Source organism: Dendrobates tinctorius, unplaced genomic scaffold, assembly GCF_039654945.1.
Source record: "Dendrobates tinctorius isolate UK_male_01 unplaced genomic scaffold, ASM3965494v1 ptg000143l, whole genome shotgun sequence".
Lineage (NCBI taxonomy): Eukaryota > Metazoa > Chordata > Amphibia > Anura > Dendrobatidae > Dendrobates > Dendrobates tinctorius.
In genome coordinates this window covers 36,500,948-36,520,006 of record NW_027361810.1, presented here as the reverse complement: position 1 = coordinate 36,520,006, position 19,059 = coordinate 36,500,948, and the positions used below count along the sequence as shown (strand labels likewise).

At 47.3% G+C, this 19,059-nt stretch overlaps 1 protein-coding gene across 3 annotated transcripts in view; it reads left to right on the top strand.

The window, feature by feature from the left end:
- Positions 1–19,059, top strand: part of LOC141049367 (sodium channel protein type 2 subunit alpha-like) — a 262,445-nt gene that overhangs the window by 203,723 nt on the left and 39,663 nt on the right. For all 3 annotated transcript variants that reach the window (XM_073545763.1, XM_073545762.1, XM_073545761.1), the window contains one exon: positions 7,975–8,098. In XM_073545763.1, the coding sequence (XP_073401864.1) occupies positions 7,975–8,098 (124 nt within the window). The remainder of the gene's footprint in view (positions 1–7,974; positions 8,099–19,059) is intronic.

Genomic DNA, 19,059 nt, shown 5'->3' with positions numbered 1-19,059 from the left:
GTTACAATGTCATGATACTATGTGCCGTGACCTACCGTATGCATGCCCAAAACCCTCTCGGGGCTGAAAGTTCTGCGTCAAAGGCTGGGGAACTTCAGCACGAGTGCCAGTGGTGTGAAGATACGGCAAGGACTGGACAGGTGACGGTGAGAAGAAAAAGGGCTGGAATGGTGAGCAGTAAGGTGAGAATATGGATTTTTTTTAATTTTACATCTTATATCTATTATGTACTGGGATCTGGAGAGGCAAAAAAAATTCAAATTTTGCATGATTTACCGTATTTTTCAGATTATAAGACGCACTCCCACCCCCAAACTTTGGGGGAAAATGGGGGTGCATCTTATAATGCGGATATACCTTACAGATCATGGTGGAGCAGGGTCCCAGGGTCGCTGCTAGAGGAAGCAAGAGTGGAGTGTTGCTGCATGCCGCAGGCTGAGATGAGGGGGTGTTCGAGTGTGCGCTGCTGTGGGTGTTTGGTGGTGCAGGGGCTTCGCCGACATTTTGTGAAAGCCCAGAGCCCCAGCACTTACATGGTTTCCGGGAAAATGGCTGCCGCTGATGGAGATCTCGGCACCAATATCTCGGGAGATGGGAGATGAGAGCTCAGCGCTGATAGATACAGTTAGAAGCAAAGTTCACAAGATCAAAGTCAAAGGAACCTTGGATGTATTAATTGGACTTGGTAGAAAGAGGACACTATCACCGCTTGCCACCATATTTTTGAGGAGGCGAGTGGCCAACTTTCCTCAAGTGACTTAAAAAATTCTGCAAAAGAAAAGGACAGAAAAGTGCTCCTAGTGCAGAAAGTTCAAGGGGTGTATGGAAAAATGTGAGCTATTGCACTCATCTACTCACATTGTGCAGATAAGGCACAACACTAAGAGTTTCTCACTGGGCTGCAGCTGCGTCCACCGAATCCCAGGCCCGCTGGTGACAAGACTGTTGAAAGACAAGTTAGGCCTCTTTCACACTTCAGTTTTTTACAATCAGTCACAATCCGCCAGGTTTTGAAAAAAACGGATCCTCAATTTTCTTTTGAGGATCCGTTTTTTTCCCCATTGACTTGCATTAATGGCGGATTGTGACGGATTGCCGTCCGTTGCATCCGTTTTTTTTGAGGATCCGCCAAAAGTTGCTGTCCGTCACCATCCTCAAAGATTTCAAAACGGAGCTTGCAACGTTTTTTTCTCTGGCGGATCCTCCAGACACTCATTTAACCCGAATTTCTTTTTGAGTGCCGGACAAAACAAGAAAAAATCAATCTCTCTCTCTCTCTCTCCCTCTCTCTCTCTCCCTCTCTCTCTCTCTCTCTCTCCCCGGCCAGCAGTTCCTTTATTTCCTAATTTTCAGGATCCGTCTGAAAACGAATCCTGTGCCATCCGTTCACATCAGTTGAGAACGGATCCGCTTCTCTGACTTTTTGGCGGATTTGAACTGATGCAAAAAACTGAAGTGTGAAAGAGGCCTTAGGACAAAAAAAAGCGAACTGGGTGAGCGCTTCCAAAAAGACGATGAGGAGGGTCCAAGGGGTGTCTCTTTGGCATTGCTCTCTCAGTCCGCATTTTTTGTCCTACCTTGTCTTAAAAAAATCTGAAGCAAGATTTGGTGGCAGCAGACTTTGAGGTTTCAGTTTGCACAGTAAATCAAACACTAAGCACTGAAGGTTTCTAGGCCCGATTACCAAGATGTCATCTCTACCGCCCCAAAAGCACAAAGAAAGTCAGCTCAAAACCGAATAAATAAGCTACAATTATTCTGGGATTCTGTTCTTTGGACCATGAAGCAAAATATGAGTTATAATTGCCATTTTGTAGAAACCACTAATTATATTACATGTTATATATCACACAGTAGAAAGTTTTCTAACAAACTTTTTCTTTTATTCTATGGGTTGAATGCTTTTGTTTGCATCTGAATATCAATAATTTTGATATATTACATGTCTATTTTAGGGTAACTAGGATGGGGCCATGGTGTTTTTTTTTTCTATTTATAGTCAAAAGTTTACTTTTTCATATATATTTTTCTTTGATTTATTTATTTTTTTACTTTTATTTAATATTTTACTTTTATGGTCTGTCCCTAAGAGGTTAAAAACACTTTTTCAAGTGCATATTTCCACAGTATCTTAGGTTGCATTGTAAGGAAATCAGCCCAGTTTCAGTGATGATTGTTACTTTTACCATATTGCATCCCAGCGATCACACGATCTGTCGTGTGATGACTGGGGCTGATCACTTGCCTAGTTTCATGCTGTGTATCTAAGAACAGAGAAGACAGTAGAAAAGAAAGAAGATATCTGTTAACAACTAAATACTCAAAAGTCAACTTACACTCATGCTCTGTACGTGCAATAGTAAGGACATTGAGCACCCACACCTGCACTATATATGCTTGTTTGCAAATATAGATGGATCCGTCTTGACAATAATCAGTGAACAGCAGATTGCAAGGAAATGAGACATGTAGTAACCATAACTTTTAATTAATTTTTCATAAAAAAAACTAGATATTTTTCTAAAGCGAGTATACAGTATAAGAATCATAACGCTATTGAAACAGCAAAGACTTTTTAAACCTGACTGATCTGATTAAACTTCTAATATATCCAAATCTCTCTGAAAGATAATATTGTCCACAGTTTTGCATTATCTGAAACACGCTTTTACTCTGCAAGCCTGGTACAATATCATTAATACATGTATTTAAGAGGAGATGACTCAATTTAAGACTAGTAACATGTGAATGTGTTCCATTCATGACACCCATCGGTTTTCTAAACTCTTCTAGTTGGTTCTTTTTCTTGTTTTAAGAACAAATCTCAATTTTATCCCTTGAGTTATTATTAGTGACATATTATGTTCAATCACAGTACTAAAAAAGACCTAATGACCAAGACAGTCCTCGAGGTATCTGAGGCGTAACTATCGTGGGTTAAGGCGCTTTCGCACACCCAAGCTCTAAAGCTTAGAAGGACCCAAAAGATCCTTTTGGCACATATGAAAAGACTGATTCAATTAAAGTCCCATGATAGTTGGGGCCCCGTTGGAGATTTTGTATTGGGGCCCCCAAGTTATGTCATTGCGTGGAACTCTACATCAAAGTACTGATTGGTCGATGACCCGGGTCCTACAAATTAATTTGCACCAATTCTACTAGATACAGATGTGGTCTTACTAACATTTCATCATGGCTCAAAAAATCTTGAGATGTGTGTCATGACATAACCAGCTTTAAAAATAAACATGGTTTTTAATATTCTGTCGGAAGGTGCTTATGCTATATGCGTCAATGTGTGCATGGTTGCAATGCAAATTGCATCTTAATTCCAGCAGGAGTAATTTGAGCCAACTTGCTCAGCTACTTTTTGAACTCTCTTTGAAGTAAGTTGCTCAGTCATTCACTTGTCTGAGCTGCTGCAAGAAGGGGTCGTTTGACCATTCTCTCAAGAAAGGAGCAGATTCCAAAGTTTGTACCCACGTTTATCGGACATTTATGGCATGTTTACTGCCATGATTTTAACAAACTGAGCATTGAGGCACCCTCTAATACAGTGGTCCCAAACCTTTCTGACCTTGAGAGCCACATTTAGCACTAAGAGAGGGTCGCAAGCCACATCCTGCACCTGCTAGTATCATCCTCCAGCGTACCATACCTAAAGCATCTCTAAACCCCTAAGACCAGTAAATGTGCATCCAGATCTGCACTTCTGTGCAGGGCTACTCGCAAAATTCACCATTTTGAGATGTACTCTTCATACCTGTTTGCTAGACCAGGACCTATATACACCCATCTGGCAGATAGTCACGAGCCACAATTCATGGGACCGCGAGCCACAAGAGACTGCCTGTCAGAGACACCGCACTGAACTTGCTCACTGAGCCAGTGCGCGTGTCCTGAGTAAAGCGAACTGTGCTCAAAGCTACCTGTGGAGTGGGCAGCAACCAAATAGATGCGTACTTCAGAGTCGCAGGACCTGAAGCACGTGACTGCTAGAGGTGTGGCCTAAACTCCACAGAGCTAGGAGCTGCAAGACAATTCCTAGCAGAGTAACTGCGAGACAAAGTTACCCAGGGGAATAGACAGTGAGAATAGTCAGGATGTAGCCAATGAGTCACACACAGAGATAGCTGCAAGGTACCAAAGGGGGCGAGCAGAGAGTAGTCAGGTCACAGGCAATGAGTTGTACACTGATATAGCTACAAGGTACCAAAGGGGCGAGCAGAGAGTAGTCAGGTCACAGGCAATGGGTCATACACAGATAATAACACAGTACAAAACAACAGGCAAACTCACAACGGGACACAGAATCGGGTCAGAACCATATAAACAAGTAATAGCAACAAACAGGCACACGGGGGTCAGCACACTAGGCCAAAGGCAAAAGTATAACTGGCAGGGATTGAAGCTACCCAGGGGTTTATGAAGCTCTCCCAGAACCAGAAAGAGGCCACAATCATTAACCCCAAGTGTGCAGGTCAAAACCTGCACAGAGCTCCAGACATTAACCCCCGGTGTGCAGCTCAAAAAACCTGCACTGGGATCATGACAGTACCCCCCTCTCAACGGGGGGCCTCTGGACCCCCAGGCTTCCCCGGGTACTTGGCATGGAATGCCTGAACCAGGCGATCTGCATGTACCGAGCGAGCAGGGACCCATGAGCGCTCTTCTGGTCCATATCCCTTCCAATGGACCAGGTACTGCAAAGAGCGGCGCACCCGCCGAGAGTCCACAATATGTCCGACCTCATACTCCAATTGACCCTCCACCAGCACTGGAGGAACAACAGTCTCAGAGTTCTCTTTGACAGATCCTGCTGGTTTCAACAGAGACTTATGGAACACATTAGATATTTTTAAGGAGGCGGGGAGACGCAACCTATATGCCACAGGGTTGACTATCTCCATAATCTCGTACGGACCAATGAACTTTGGTCCCAACTTAACTGATGGTACCTTTAAGTTGATGTTACGCGTGGAGAGCCAAACCTTCTCTCCCACCTGAAACATGTCTCCCGAGGCTCTCTTTTTGTCCGCAAAATATTTGTATCTCCCCTGGGCCCGAGAGATATTACGCCGGACTTCAGCCCAGAGGTTTTTTAACCGTTGAACGGACCCCTCTGCTCCTGGACAACCGGAATCCTCCGAGAAAACTCCCCAAAATGCGGATTAAAGCCATAGTTAATCAGGAATGGGGACATGTTGGTGGACCGACTGACCCGGTTGTTAAAAGCGAATTCAGCCAACGGTAACGCATCACACCAATCCTCCTGTCTGGCGGAGGTCAGACACCTGAGAATTTGTTCCAGGGATTGATTGGTGCGTTCTGTCTGACCATTGCTCTCCGGGTGATATGCCGACGAGAAGGAGAGTGAGATGCCTAATTTCATACAGAACGCCCTCCAAAATTTGGCCACAAACTGCACACCTCTGTCAGACACAACATTCAGGGGTACCCCATGCAATAGGACCACATGCTGCACAAACAACCTTGACAATGTTTCTGCTGAAGGTAATGCTGCCAAGAGAATGAAATGGGCCTGTTTAGAAAACCTATCCACCACCACCCAGATCACGGTATTGCCCCTGGAAGGTGGAAGGCCGGTAATAAAATCCATGGAAAGATGAGTCCATGGCCTATCAGGAACCGGTAAAGGTATGAGTTCCCCAGCCGGTCGGTTATGCGAGCTTTTGGAACGGGCACACATGCCACAAGTAGAAACAAATTCCTTGACATCGGACCTTAATGAAGGCCACCAAAAACCCCTGGCTACTGCCTCTCTAGTGGCCGTGATACCTGGATGAGCACTCAGCCTAGAATCATGAAACTCCTGCAGAAGTCTAGGCCGCAATGCATCTGGAACAAACAGTTTATCGCTTGGCCTGGTTGCCGGAGCTAGGGCCTGAGCCCTTAGGATTTCTTGTTCCAACTCAGTTGAGACCCCCGCCACTACCACCCCTGGGGGAAGAATGGAGGACGGCGGCTCAGGGGGAGACACTGGATCAAAACTTCTGGACAGGGCATCCGCTTTAACATTTTTGGACCCCGGTCGAAAAGTAATTGAGAACTGAAATCGTGAAAAAAAAAGTGACCAACGGGCCTGTCTAGGAGTAAGCCTCTTAGCAGATTCAAGGTATGCCAAATTTTTGTGATCCGTGACAACCGTGATAGGGTGAGCCGCCCCTTCCAAAAAGTGCCTCCATTCCTCAAACGCCAGCTTGACCGCAAGGAGTTCTCTATTGCCTACATCATAGTTTTTCTCAGCTGAAGAGAACTTCTTGGAGAAGAAGGCACAGGGTTTGAGATTGGTAAGGGTGGCCGGACCCTGGGACAGCACAGCCCCCACCCCCACTTCAGAAGCATCCACCGCCACAATGAATGGTTTGGACGGGTCAGGTTGCACCAACACCGGGGCAGACATAAAACATTTCTTAATCGCTGAGAAGGATTCCATAGCGAGGACAGACCAATTTTTTACATCAGCTCCCTTCTGGGTAAGATCCGTGAGTGGTTTAACCACTTGTGAGAAACCTTTAATGAATCTCCGGTAATAGTTAGCAAATCCTAAGAAGCGCTGGAGCCCCTTAAGATCTCGAGGCTGAACCCAGTCAGCGATCGCCAGCACCTTCTTAGGATCCATATGAAACCCCTCACAGGACACAATCAACCCCAAAAAAGACAGCTCCTGTACAAAAAACGAACATTTTTCCAATTTGAGCGGGGTCTCAAAGAAAAAAAAAGCTTACAGCCCTCCTTAAATGCCCTGAAATCATCCTTGTTACCAGAAAATATATCTGGCAATTTAACCGGGGATTCAGGTGGGACTAAAATTACATCTCTATTCCCCACCTGCTGGAAGCCAGCGGAAAGTACCCCCTGAACTGAGTGCTCGACCCGCCGTTGGGACTGGGCCAGAGCTTAGTGTGGAACACCAAGTCAAACTTTTCACCTGCTCAGATAAAGCACACATTGGTCCATGCTGCAGAAGTGAGGAGAGAGAAAAAAAAATTGTAGGCCAGTTATAATGTCAGAGACACCGCACTGAACTTGCTCACTGAGCCAGTGCGCGTGTCCTGAGTAAAGCAAACTGTGCTCAAAGCTACCTGTGGAGTGGGCAGCAACCGAATAGATGCGTACTTCAGAGTCGCAGGACCTGAAGCACGTGACTGCTAGAGGCGTGGCCTAAACTCCACAGAGCTAGGAGCTGCAAGACAATTCCTAGCAGAGTAACTGCGAGACAAAGTTACCCAGGGGCATAGACAGTGAGAATAGTCAGGACGTAGCCAATGAGTCACACACAGAGATAGCTGCAAGGTACCAAAGGGGGCGAGCAGAGAGTAGTCAGGTCACAGGCAATGAGTCGTACACAGATATAGCTACAAGGTACCAAAGGGGCGAGCAGAGAGTAGTCAGGTCACAGGCAATGGGTGATACACAGATAATAACGCAGTACAAAACATCAGGCAAACTCACAACGGGAAACAGAATCGGGTCAGAACCATATAAACAAGCAATAGCAACAAACAGGCACACGGGGGTCAGCACACTAGGCCAAAGGCAAAAGTATAACTGGCAGGGATTGAAGCTACCTGGGGTTTATGAAGCTCTCCCAGAACCAGAAAGAGGCCACAATCATTAACCCCAAGTGTGCAGGTCAAAACCTGCACAGAGCTCCAGACATTAACCCCCGGTGTGCAGCTCAAAAAACCTGCACTGGGATCATGACACTGCCGAGCTACAGGTTGGGGACCCCTGATCTAAGACATTATCACAGTGTCGTGGTAGGTTGCAGGCCAGAGATAGTGGCTTGGGACTGTTAGTCAAGATGAGGGCCCTCAGGGTCAATAATTGTAGTACGATATGGCTTCACTGCAAGTAATCAAATGATAAATTACAATTTTATTTTAAGAGGAGCTACAATTTAAGGGATAATGTGTCTTTAACCATACTTGTTAATCTCTTCTTTTGCAGAAGTTGACCTTATCAAGCTCGTCAGAAGGCAGTACTGTTGATATCAGGCCTGCAGGGGAAGGAGAACCCGTAGCTTTAGTAGAACAAGAGGAAATCATGGAACCAGATGCTTGCTTCACGGAAGGTAATTTCTTCACGCTGGGACAGTATTATCCTCCATGCTTTTAGTTTTGTCATTTTCTATGCATTTACTCACAGTACAAAACATTAATCTTTCAATTAGCCATTTACTATTTCAATAGGTATATTACAGAACTATAATAATTGCCCTCTGTGTGTTTTATACATTTCCCCCTGAGATGCCTAGAAAACAAGTACAATTTAAGGAACATAACTGAATAATGCAAACAAAAATCTAAAGATGTAAAATTCTGATTGAAAGAAATACAAAATTCCCAGTATTAACATTTATAAGCCTTAAATTTATGTCTACTAGTGCCTGCTGGGTAATGTGGTATAACTTTATTTTTGCAGTAATTTTTGCATATGGTAAGTCTAGATAGGGCTCATATATCATATTTACATGCCCATTTGGATTTTTTATTTATCTATTTTAATTCTTAAATTATGACAAGGAGTAATAGTAATGAATTCTCCAAATAACCTTCTTTTTAATTAAATAGAAAAACCTTAAATCAGAATTCACATTAACCTCTGCAAGTATCTAGTACAGAAGCTATGATTGTTAATACAATTGTTCTGTGTGCATTGAATATCATGTTATTTGCACCACATCCAGCTGCTCATGTAGGGCCTTATTTAGAATCTGCTATCCCATTTTGCACAAACAGTGGGTGAAATAAGTATTGAACACGTCACCAATTTTCTAAGGCGCTATTGACATAGAATTCTCATCAGGTGTCGTTAACAACCTATCCAATTCAAATAGGAAGAGAAATGAAACCATAGATATCCGTAAATTAAGTTGTGTGTAATTACAAGAAATGATACAGAAAAAAGTATTGAAAACACTTACTGAAATTTAATTAATACTGCGGCCAAAAGCCTGTGTTTGTGACTGCTTCCAGATGCCTCCTGTATGGAGAAACTAGTCGCTTGCATTGCTCAGGTGTGATTTTGTCCCATAATGCCACACAAATACTCTTCACATTCTGAGGGTTCCATGGGCTCCTTGTATGAACCCTGAGCTTAAGTTCCTTCCATATACTTTCTGTTGGATTCTGGTCAGGTGAATGGCTTGGCCATTCCAGCAGCTTTATAGCGGTGTGTTTGAGATCATTGTCTTGCTGAAATGTCCGCCCTGGTTACATCTTCATTATCCTAGTAGATAGCAGCATATTTTTTTTAAATATCTCAGTATATTTGTCCATTCATCCTTCCTTCAATCATATGAAGTTTGCCAGTGATGTTTGCTGAATAAGAACCCCACACCCTGATGTTCCCACTTCCAAAACTTCACTGTTGTCATGGTGTTTTAGGTGAGATATGCAGTGACGTTTGGCCTCCAATCATGGTGTGTATTATGGCATCAAAGAGTTCAGTTTTGCTCTCATCTGACCAGATTATGTTCTCCCAGTATTTAACAGACTTCTATAAATGTTGTTGAGCCAACTTTAAATGTGCTTGAACATCTTTTTTGTTCAGCAATGGTGGTGAACGTGCATATAGGCCATGGAGGTTGAGTGCATTACGTATTGTTTTATTTGAATAAATTGTACCTGCTGATTCCAGGTCTTTCTGGAGCTGTCCACAGGTGGTCCTTGGCTCTTGAACCACTTTTCAAATAATTTTTCACTTTTCTAACTGAAATCTTGCGGGGAGCACCAGGTCATTGCAGGTTTATGGTAAATTGATGTTCTTTCCACTTGCGGTTTATGGCCCCAACAGGGCTCACTGAAACTTTCAATAGTTTAGAAATTCTTCTGTAACCAATGTCATCATTATGTTTTGCAACAATCAGATTGCGACAGTGTTGAGACATCTCACTGGTTTACCCATCATGAAATGTTTCTTGCGTGGCACATTGGTAATAAGACACCTTTTTATAGACAATCAGTTGAACCAGCTGATAATATTTTTCTCTAAAGGGCAGGATTGCTTTATAATTACTGATAGATTTCAGCCAGTGTCACGACTTTCCATTGCTTTTGCGCCTCTTTTTATACATGTGTTCAATACTTTTTCCCTGTGTCATTTCTCATTATTACACATAACTTAATTTATGGACATCTTTGGTTTGATTTCTTTGCCTTTGTGGATTGGTTGGGATGTCTGATGTCTGTTGGACATCTGTTGATAATAGCACCTTTAGAAATATATTTAGTTAGAAAATTGATGACGTGTTCAATACTTATTTTACACATTTTTTGTCAGACATATTTAGACAGCCCAATAATCTGAAAACAAGTGATCCCACAATTTCTTGTTCCCAATTATCTGCCTTGCCTGACTAAATGTGGACAGCAATGTATAGAAAAAGAAGAGCTGAGCAAAATTATGTACAGTATATCAGTTGATTGGAAAATATTCAGTATAACTGGTGTTTTATTCACTGGCATCCCTGGTGTTTGTATGCATATGAGTCCAGTAGGGTGGTCCTACTCAGTGATTGACAGTTATTACTGCATGTAAAGTCACAGAGGAAAATCTTATGGGCTGGCGGAAGGCACCAAATAATAAAGATGTAATAATATATGAGGTGCGTTCGCAGCACGGGGCCAATCGTGCAGAGATGAACAACTGCAGCTAAACAATGAGGAGAAGGCGTGTAGGGGAAAGCCGGACACCGGTGGGTAACCACTCACCCGGTGCTAGCAGGGACGAACTCCGTTGCTGTCGTGATCTGACAGTTTTTAAAATGGACAAAGTGAACTTTTTTTTACTTTGTAAAGTTCAAAGGTGTCTTGACTGTCCCCGGTGGTGGTTAGTGGTATCGCACTTTAGGTTTTTGTGCACGTAATTATGGATCAGGTGTGACACCCTATAAAGGTGTGCTAGGGGTGTGCAATCACTGCCTGTGATATTGTGAGATTGGTTTCATTCTGAGTTTGAGAGCCTGGTGGAAGGATGGAGCTGGAGAGGAGTCCTGCGCAGCTTAGCCAGGGGGGACGTGTGTCAGCTATGGTGTCTGGACGAAGGGCTGGCATGGCGTGGTGGGGTCGCAGTGATGGTGTCGGCGGGAAGTGTCTGCATGGACTGGTGGAGTGGCGACTATGGAGAGTCGCACTCACCATGTGGGACTTGGCTGCTGAGCTGGACTCAAGCATGCTTGACTTCGTGGCAGAAGCTGGACTCATCTTGGGGACTCTGTTACTAAGCAGCAGCAACTGGTGGTGGACTCTGCTCCAAGGCTGCACTAAGGTGAAGGATCCTGTTATGGTGATGGATCCAGGTGGAGGAGAAGATGCACGCAGGTGGTGGGCTCTGTTGCTAGGAGCGTACGCAACAGAGCAAAGCTAAGTGGTGTTTCCCCTGTATTGTCTTCTTTCCTCATGTGTGTTGTTAGTGCAGTGGTGGGATTAGTCTCCGCACCGACCTATTCCCTAGTGAGGGTTTAGGGTCAGGGTGAGCAAGGGTTTTAAGGTACGCGTGCGGCGACAGGTGCGGAGCCTGTATAGGGAACGTAAGGAGTGCAGGGACACTGGCTCAGGGGAGCTTAGGAGGTCTCCACGTCCCCCATTCCCTATCGCAGGGCCCACCATTGTTAAAGTTTCCCAGGTTCCCCCTTATTATTTAAATTCGCCTTACTGGAGGCGGGGTTTCCAGAATTATTGTATAACGTGTAATACCTAAATTCGCCAGGTGGAGGCGGCGTATCCACCTGCACGTTTTATTATTTAAATGCGCCCCACTGGAGGCGGTGTATCCAGGGTCACGTGTGTTATGGGTTCGCCTTGCGGTAACCGCTGCGTACAGAGACACGTGATCATGACAGTTGCTTCACGTATTTCGAGCCAGCCGGCGAACAACCGCAACCTGTTAACCTCACAGGTCAAGGTAATGTGAACCACCACTTGGAGCGGGTGCAATGTCCGCTCTGACAGATGCCACTAACCAGCCTGTCAACGGTGCTGGAAAGTGCACATACGGCGCACAGCGCTGCTCTGACGGATGCTGCGGTAGCAGTAGTCCAGGAGGCCTGTACTGGACGACACCCAAGGCGCTAGTGGATGATGAGGAGACACACTGCGGCACTAAGCAGTGTCAGAGCTGCGGTGCTGACTCTGATTCTGATTCCTAACCCTAACTCATACGTAATATCCAAGGAGGGGGGTATTATAATGCGTCAGTCACCAGGCTCATTCATCCGTCATCACACATACACTAAGCACTAAAGCCTCAGAGTCTATCATAGCGGGGCGGCCATGAAAACCTTTTATAGCCTTGTCCTTCCGGAACCTTCCTGATCCCCCTGATGGTCCAATCAGAACTGGAGAAGGATCTGAGCATGTGACTCCCGATCCCCAATGGGAGATCGTCCCATGAGCATGCTAAGTGGAGAGACGGAAGGACTTAGACTCGAGTCTTTTGCTGCTGGCTAGGCTGCATTGTCATAACTAGACCAGAGGTGGCAGCAGCAACTGAGCCCACACTACTGGTGTGAGCAGAAGGCCAGGATCAAGGAGTCTGCTGAGTAGACTCCACTGCGGCCGAAGAAGAATGGGAGACCGTCAACGGCAAGGCTCGGGATTCCCGCTGTGCAATGCCCGGAACCCGACGCCTAACATTACCCCCCATCTAGGGCCCCCTCACCTCTGAGCCTCGCTGCGCTCAAATGCCGCAATAAGAAGCGGGTCATGGATATTCTCCATTGGCTCCCAGGTCCGAGCCTCTGGACCATGACCCTTTCAGTCCACCAAATAAAACTTTTTGCCACACACTACTTGAACTCGTCTGAAGACAGGTCGGATGTCACGGCAGATGACTCAGAAAACCGGGACAAGTGAGCAGGCCTAAGGAGGGAAACATGAAAGGTGTCAGAAATGGCCAAGTGGGGAGGAAGGGCCAAGCGATAGACCACAGGGTTGACCTGCTCCAGGACCTTGAAGGGACCAATGTAGCATGGCGCAAACTTGGTGGACTCAACCCGCAGCCTGATATTATGGGTAGAGAGCCACACCAAGTTGCCAGGGGCAAAAGTCGGAGCAGGACGCCCTTGCGTGTCAGCGGACGCCCTCATTTTCTCCTTAGATGCCCAGATGGCATCCTGAGTGTTGTCCCAAATGTCGCAAGCCTCCACTGCCCAGTCTGCCACCATGGAATCAGTGGAAAACAATGATGGGACAGAGATGCTCGGATGCTGGCCGTAATTAAGGAGGAACGGAGTCTGGCCGGTGGAATCAGCTACTGCGTTATTCAAGGCAAATTCTGCCCATGGTAGTAAGGATGCCCAGTCATCCTGCCTGGCTGAGACAAAAAGTCGCAGGTATGTGACCAGAGTTTGGTTAGCTCTATCAACCAACCCGTTCGTCTCGGGGTGATAGGCGGAAGACAAATTTAGCTCGATGCTGAGCAGACTGCAGAGCTCCCTCCAAAACCGAGATGCAAACTGAGGACCCCGATCACTAACAATCTTGTCCATCATACCGTGCAAACGAAATACGTGCTTAATAAACAGCGCAGTTAGACCTCGAGCAGAAGGCAGCCGCGCGAGTGGCATCAGATGCACCATTTTAGAAAAATGATCAGTGACCACCCAGATGACTGTGCTGCCGCTGGATTTGGGCAGGCCGACCACAAAATCCATACCAACCATCTCCGAGTGTCTGTCTGCCACCGGCAAGGGGTAAAGTAACCCAGCCGGTCTCTGCCTAGAGGACCTGTTCCGAGCACAGGAGACGCATGCCTGAATGTATTCTCTCGTGTCCTGAGCCATATGTGGCCAGTGGCCACCAATAAGTCCTTGCCAGGAGTTCCATGGTCTGCCTTGTTCCAAAGTGACCACCCACCCTAGACGCGTAAGCCCACGAGAGAACCTCTGGCCGCAGGCGGGGGGGAACAAAGGTCTTGCCCGGCGGTGATTACTCAAGAGCGGCTGGGGCCACGGTCCTCAGACTCTCGGAGGGGACGATTAGCTGAGGCTCCACCTCCTCCTCCTCCACTGATACCACTGAGTGAGAGACGGCATCAGCCCGGACGTTCTTCTCACCGGACAGATAGTGCAGGGTGAAGCGGAAACGGGAGAAGAAAAGCGACCACCTGGCTTGGCGAGAGTTCAAGCGCTGGGCTGTTTGCAAGTGCACCAGGTTTTTATGGTCAGTGTACACCTGAAAGGGAAACCGAGCTCCCTCCAGGAGATTTCTCCACTCGGAGAAGGCCAACTTCACTGCCAGCAGCTCCCTGTCACCGATGGAGTAGTTACTCTCTGCCGTTGAAAAGGTCTTTGAGAAAAAGAAGCAGGGATGCTTCTGACCTTGAGCATCCTTCTGGAAAGGGACTGCTCCAGCACCGACAGATGAGGCATCTACTTCTAGGATAAAGGGTTAATCCACATCGGACGATGAAGGATAGGAGCGCCAGCAAAATGGGTCTTAAGGGCAGAGAAGGCCGCGGAGACCTGTTCCGACCAAACCTTGGGATTGGCTCCCTTCTTGGTGAAGGCGACCAAAGGAGCCACCAGGGTAGAGAAGTGGGGGATGAACTGGCAGTACTAATTAACAAACCCCAAAAAAACACTGCACCGCTTTAAGAGAGTGGGGCTCCTGCCAGTCCATTACCGCCTGCAATTTGGCCGGATCCATAGCCAACCCCTGGGCCGAGATGATATAGCCCAGGAACGGCAAAGACTCCTGCTCAAACTAACACATCTCCTACTTGGCGAAGAGAGAATTCGCCTGCAAGCGGTCGAAGACCTTGCAGACGTCTCTCCGGTGAGAGGCCAAATCTGGAGAAAAGATAAGAATGTCATCCAGATAGACCACCACCGAGGTGGAGAGCATATCATGAAAGACATCATTCACAAAGTCCTGGAAGACAGCTGGTGCATTACAGAGGCCGAAGGGCATGACCAGATGCTCATAGTGGCCATCCCTGGTATTAAAGGCCGTCTTCCACTCTTCCATCTCACGGATGCGTATCAGGTTGTAAGCCCCCCGTAGAGCTCGCTTAGTGAAGCCAGGCCCCACGCAACCTGTCGAACAGCTCAGATATCAGGGGAAGAGGGTACTTGTTTTGATGGTTATAGCGTTAAGACCCCTGTAATCAATGCAAGGGCGCACCTCTCCACTCTTGTTCTGTACAAAGAACCCTGCCCCCGCTGGTGACACCGACTTCCTAATAAATCCCCTTGCCAGGTTCTCCGGAATGTATTGTGACATGGCCTCTGTCTCCGTGAGAGACAGGGGATATACGCGACCTCGAGGAGGCTCCGCACCTGGCAAAAGGTCTATAGGACAGTCGTAGGGACGATGGGGCGGAAGAGTCTCAGCAGATTTTTTGGAGAACACGTCCACGTACTGCTGGTAGTGCCTTGGGAGTGCGGAGAGATCCGCGGGAACCTCGGTGGAGGCTATCTGAATGCAGTCCCTCATGCACCTACCCTCACAGGACTTGCTCCAACCCAGTATTCTCCCTGAGGACCACTCTATATGGGGAGAATGGCAACACAGCCAGGGAACTCGTAGGAGGACCTGGTCGATGCCCTTGGGCATAATGAGAAGAGACAACGTCTCGTGGTGGGACGGCGAGAGCGAGAGCCCAAGGGGAGCTGTCTGGTGTGTGATTTGGGATGGTAAGGTCGAACCGTTCACCACCCTAATGGTCACGGGTTGAGGAAGTGGCACCAAAGGAACTGCGTGCCATTAGGCGAAGGCCGAGGACATAAAGTTTCCTTCCACCCCAGAGTCCACGCAGACCTCTACCTCCCAGGTGGAAGTACCGCTCTCTAACATCCCTCTGAAGGACAGTTTGGAGGAGAAAGTTCCAGTGTCTAGTAGGCCTCCTCCGACTACCACTAGACGCGACGTTTCCCGACCGCAGAGGGCACCTGCTGGCCAGGTGACCAGGCTGTCGTCACTGGAAACAGCGTATGTAGGTTCGTACCGGGCGAGACTTGGAACTGGTGCGAGACACATCCATGGCCTCTGGAGGCAAGACTCCCAGATCGGGTAGGTCCAGAGGTCTAGAGAAGGCGGGAGCCAACCTAACCCTAGGTCTGGGCTGAGAACGCTCCAACCCGCGCTCCGTAAAATGGAGATCTATGCTGGTGGTGACGGTAATAAGCTCCTACAGACTAACGGGAACCTCCCTGGTCGCTAGAGCATCCTTAACGTGCTCCGCCAAACCTCTCCAGAACACAGGGATGAGTACCTTATCAGACTATTCCAGCTCGGAAGCCAGTGTCCGGAAGTGGACGACATAATGGCTGACCGAGAGGGAACCCTGTGTTATTGCCAATAACTGAAGAGAGGTGTCGTGTGTGACCCATGGCCCCAAGAAGACATGTTTAAGGGATGTCAGGAACTGAGCAGCACTCAGAACCACAGGGTCACCATGCTCCCACAGTGGGGTGGCCCATTCCAGAGCCCTGCCCGACAGAAGGGAGATGATAAACCCCACCTTAGCCCGCTCTGAAGGGAATCGCGTGGCCAGTAACTCAAGCTGGATAGAGCACTGGCTCACGAAACCCCTACAGGTGGTGCTGTCACCCGAGAACTTGTCGGGCAACGGAAGACGGGACAATGTTGAGGCAGGAATGGACGTGGAGGCGCGGGAGACTGCCTCTGCTGCCGCCTGGATGGCGACTGCAGTGACATCTGCAGCTGAAGCTGAGCGCTCAAGAGTGGACTACCTGCCCTCCAGCTGCTGGACATATCGCTACAGGTGCTGCTCGTCCGTCATTGTTAGCCAGGCCCTGGCGCTATGATAATGTTACGGGCTGGCGGAACGCACCAAATAATAAAGATGGAATAACATATGAGGTGCGTTCTCAGCCCGGGGCCAACCGTGCAGAGATGACCAACTGCAGCTAAACAATGAGGAGAAGGCGTGTAGGGGAAAGCCGGATACCGGTGGGTAACCACTCACCTGGTGCCAGCAGGGACGAACTCCGTTGCTTCACGTAGTTCGCACCAGATGGCGAACAACCGCTACCTATTAACGTCATAGGTCACGGTAATGTGAACCACCGCTTGGAGCGGGTGCAATGTCCACTCTGACAGACGCCACTAACCAGCCTGTCAACGGTGCTGGAAAGCGCACATACGGCGCTGCTCTGGCAGACGCTGAGGTAGCAGTAGTCCAGGAGGCCTGTACTGGCCGACGCCAAAGGCGCTAGTGAATGATGAGAAGACACACTGCGGTGCTAAGCAGTGTCAGAGCTACAGTTCTGACTCAGATTCCTAACCCTAACTCATATGTAATATCCAAGGAGGGGGGAATTATAGTGCATCAGTCACCAGGCTCATCCATCCATGATCACACATACACTAAGCACTAAAGCCTCAGAGTCTATCAGCGCATGGTGGGGCGGCCATACAAACCTTTTATAGCCGTGTCCTTCTGGAACCCTCCTGATCCCCCTGATGGTCCAATCAGAACTGGAGATGGACCTGAGCATGTGACTTCCGATCCCCAATGGGAGATCGTCCCATGAGCATGCTCAGTGGAGAGACGGAAGGACTTAGACTCTCGAGTCTTTTGCTGCTGGCCAGGCTGCATTGTCATAACTGGACCAGAGGTGGCAGCAGCAACCGAGCCCACACTACTGGTGTGAACAGAACGCTGGGATCGAGGAGTCTGCTGAGCAGACTCCACTGTGGCCGAAGAAGAATGGGAGACCGTCGATGGCAAGGCTCGGGATTCCCACTGTGCAGCGCCTGGAACACGACATCTAACAGAAATATTGTCAATCATCGAGTAGGACTGCCCACTGGACTCATATGCATATAGACACCGGGGATTTCCATGAATATAACGCAAGTTTTACTGAAACTTTTCCCACAAAAAAATCCTGTTCTTAGGATCTGTCAGGGTCACAGTTATGGGACCCTAGTGATCAACAAGCTATTTTAGGATAGATATAAAGAAAGCACAGCAGCACCCTGTGAATGCCAAGACATATAATGTCAATGGAAATAAAAACTTCCAAACGCTCTGTCCCTCAGCAAGATATACTTACAAAAGCGAAGGTTCTTAGCGCATGATTTGGTCAATTCATGTGTGCCCGTCAACCGCGGCAAGGTGACACTTCTCTGACGGGTCCTGTCTGAACCCTACAATATCCTACTATATATGCCACTTTCAGGATAAAAAAAAACCTATTATAAAGGACAAACATGTCTTCTCTACGGGGCTGCAAGCCTACAAGTGAATGGGCTAGTAGAACTGGTTGAGAACACCTGCAGGTTAACGGGAGAAGTGCAAGGGTCAAGCAGAGGGAGTCACACACCCCTATATTTAGCTATACAAAAAAACCTGACCAGCACATTGCAAGTGTGAATAGGTGCAAGCTGCAGTGACTGCAAAACATATACAAAGAAAGCACAGCAGCACCCTGTGAATGCCAAGACATATAATGTCAATGGAAATAAAAACTTCCAAGCACTCTGTCCCTCAGCAAGATATACTTACAAAAGCGAAGGTTCTTAGCGCATGATTTGGCCAATTCATGTGTGCCCGTCAATCGCGGCAAGGTGACAAGGAGAAGTGCAAGGGTCAAGCAGAGGGAGTAAGCTTTGGTAAATATATCTTGCTGAGGGACAGAGTGTTTGGAAGTTTTTATTTCCATTGACATTATATGTCTTGGCATTCACAGGGTGCTGCTGTGCTTTCTTTATATATGTTTTGCAGTCACTGCAGCTTGCACCTATTCACACTTGCAATGTGCTGGTCAGGTTTTTTTGTATAGCTAAATATAGGGGGGTGTGAATCCCTCTGCTTGACCCTTGCACTTCTCCCATTAACTTGCAGGTGTTCTCAACCAGTTCTACTAGCCCATTCACTTGAGAAACTGGGTCTGAGCAGAAAAAGTAAATTAATGTGCATGCAAAATGTAATTACATATGAACACTTGTAGGCTTGCAGCCCAGGAGAGACATGTTTGTCCTTTATAAAAGGGTTTTTTTAACCTGAAAGTGGCATATATAGTAGGATATGGTAGGGTTCAGACAGGACCCGTTAGAGAAG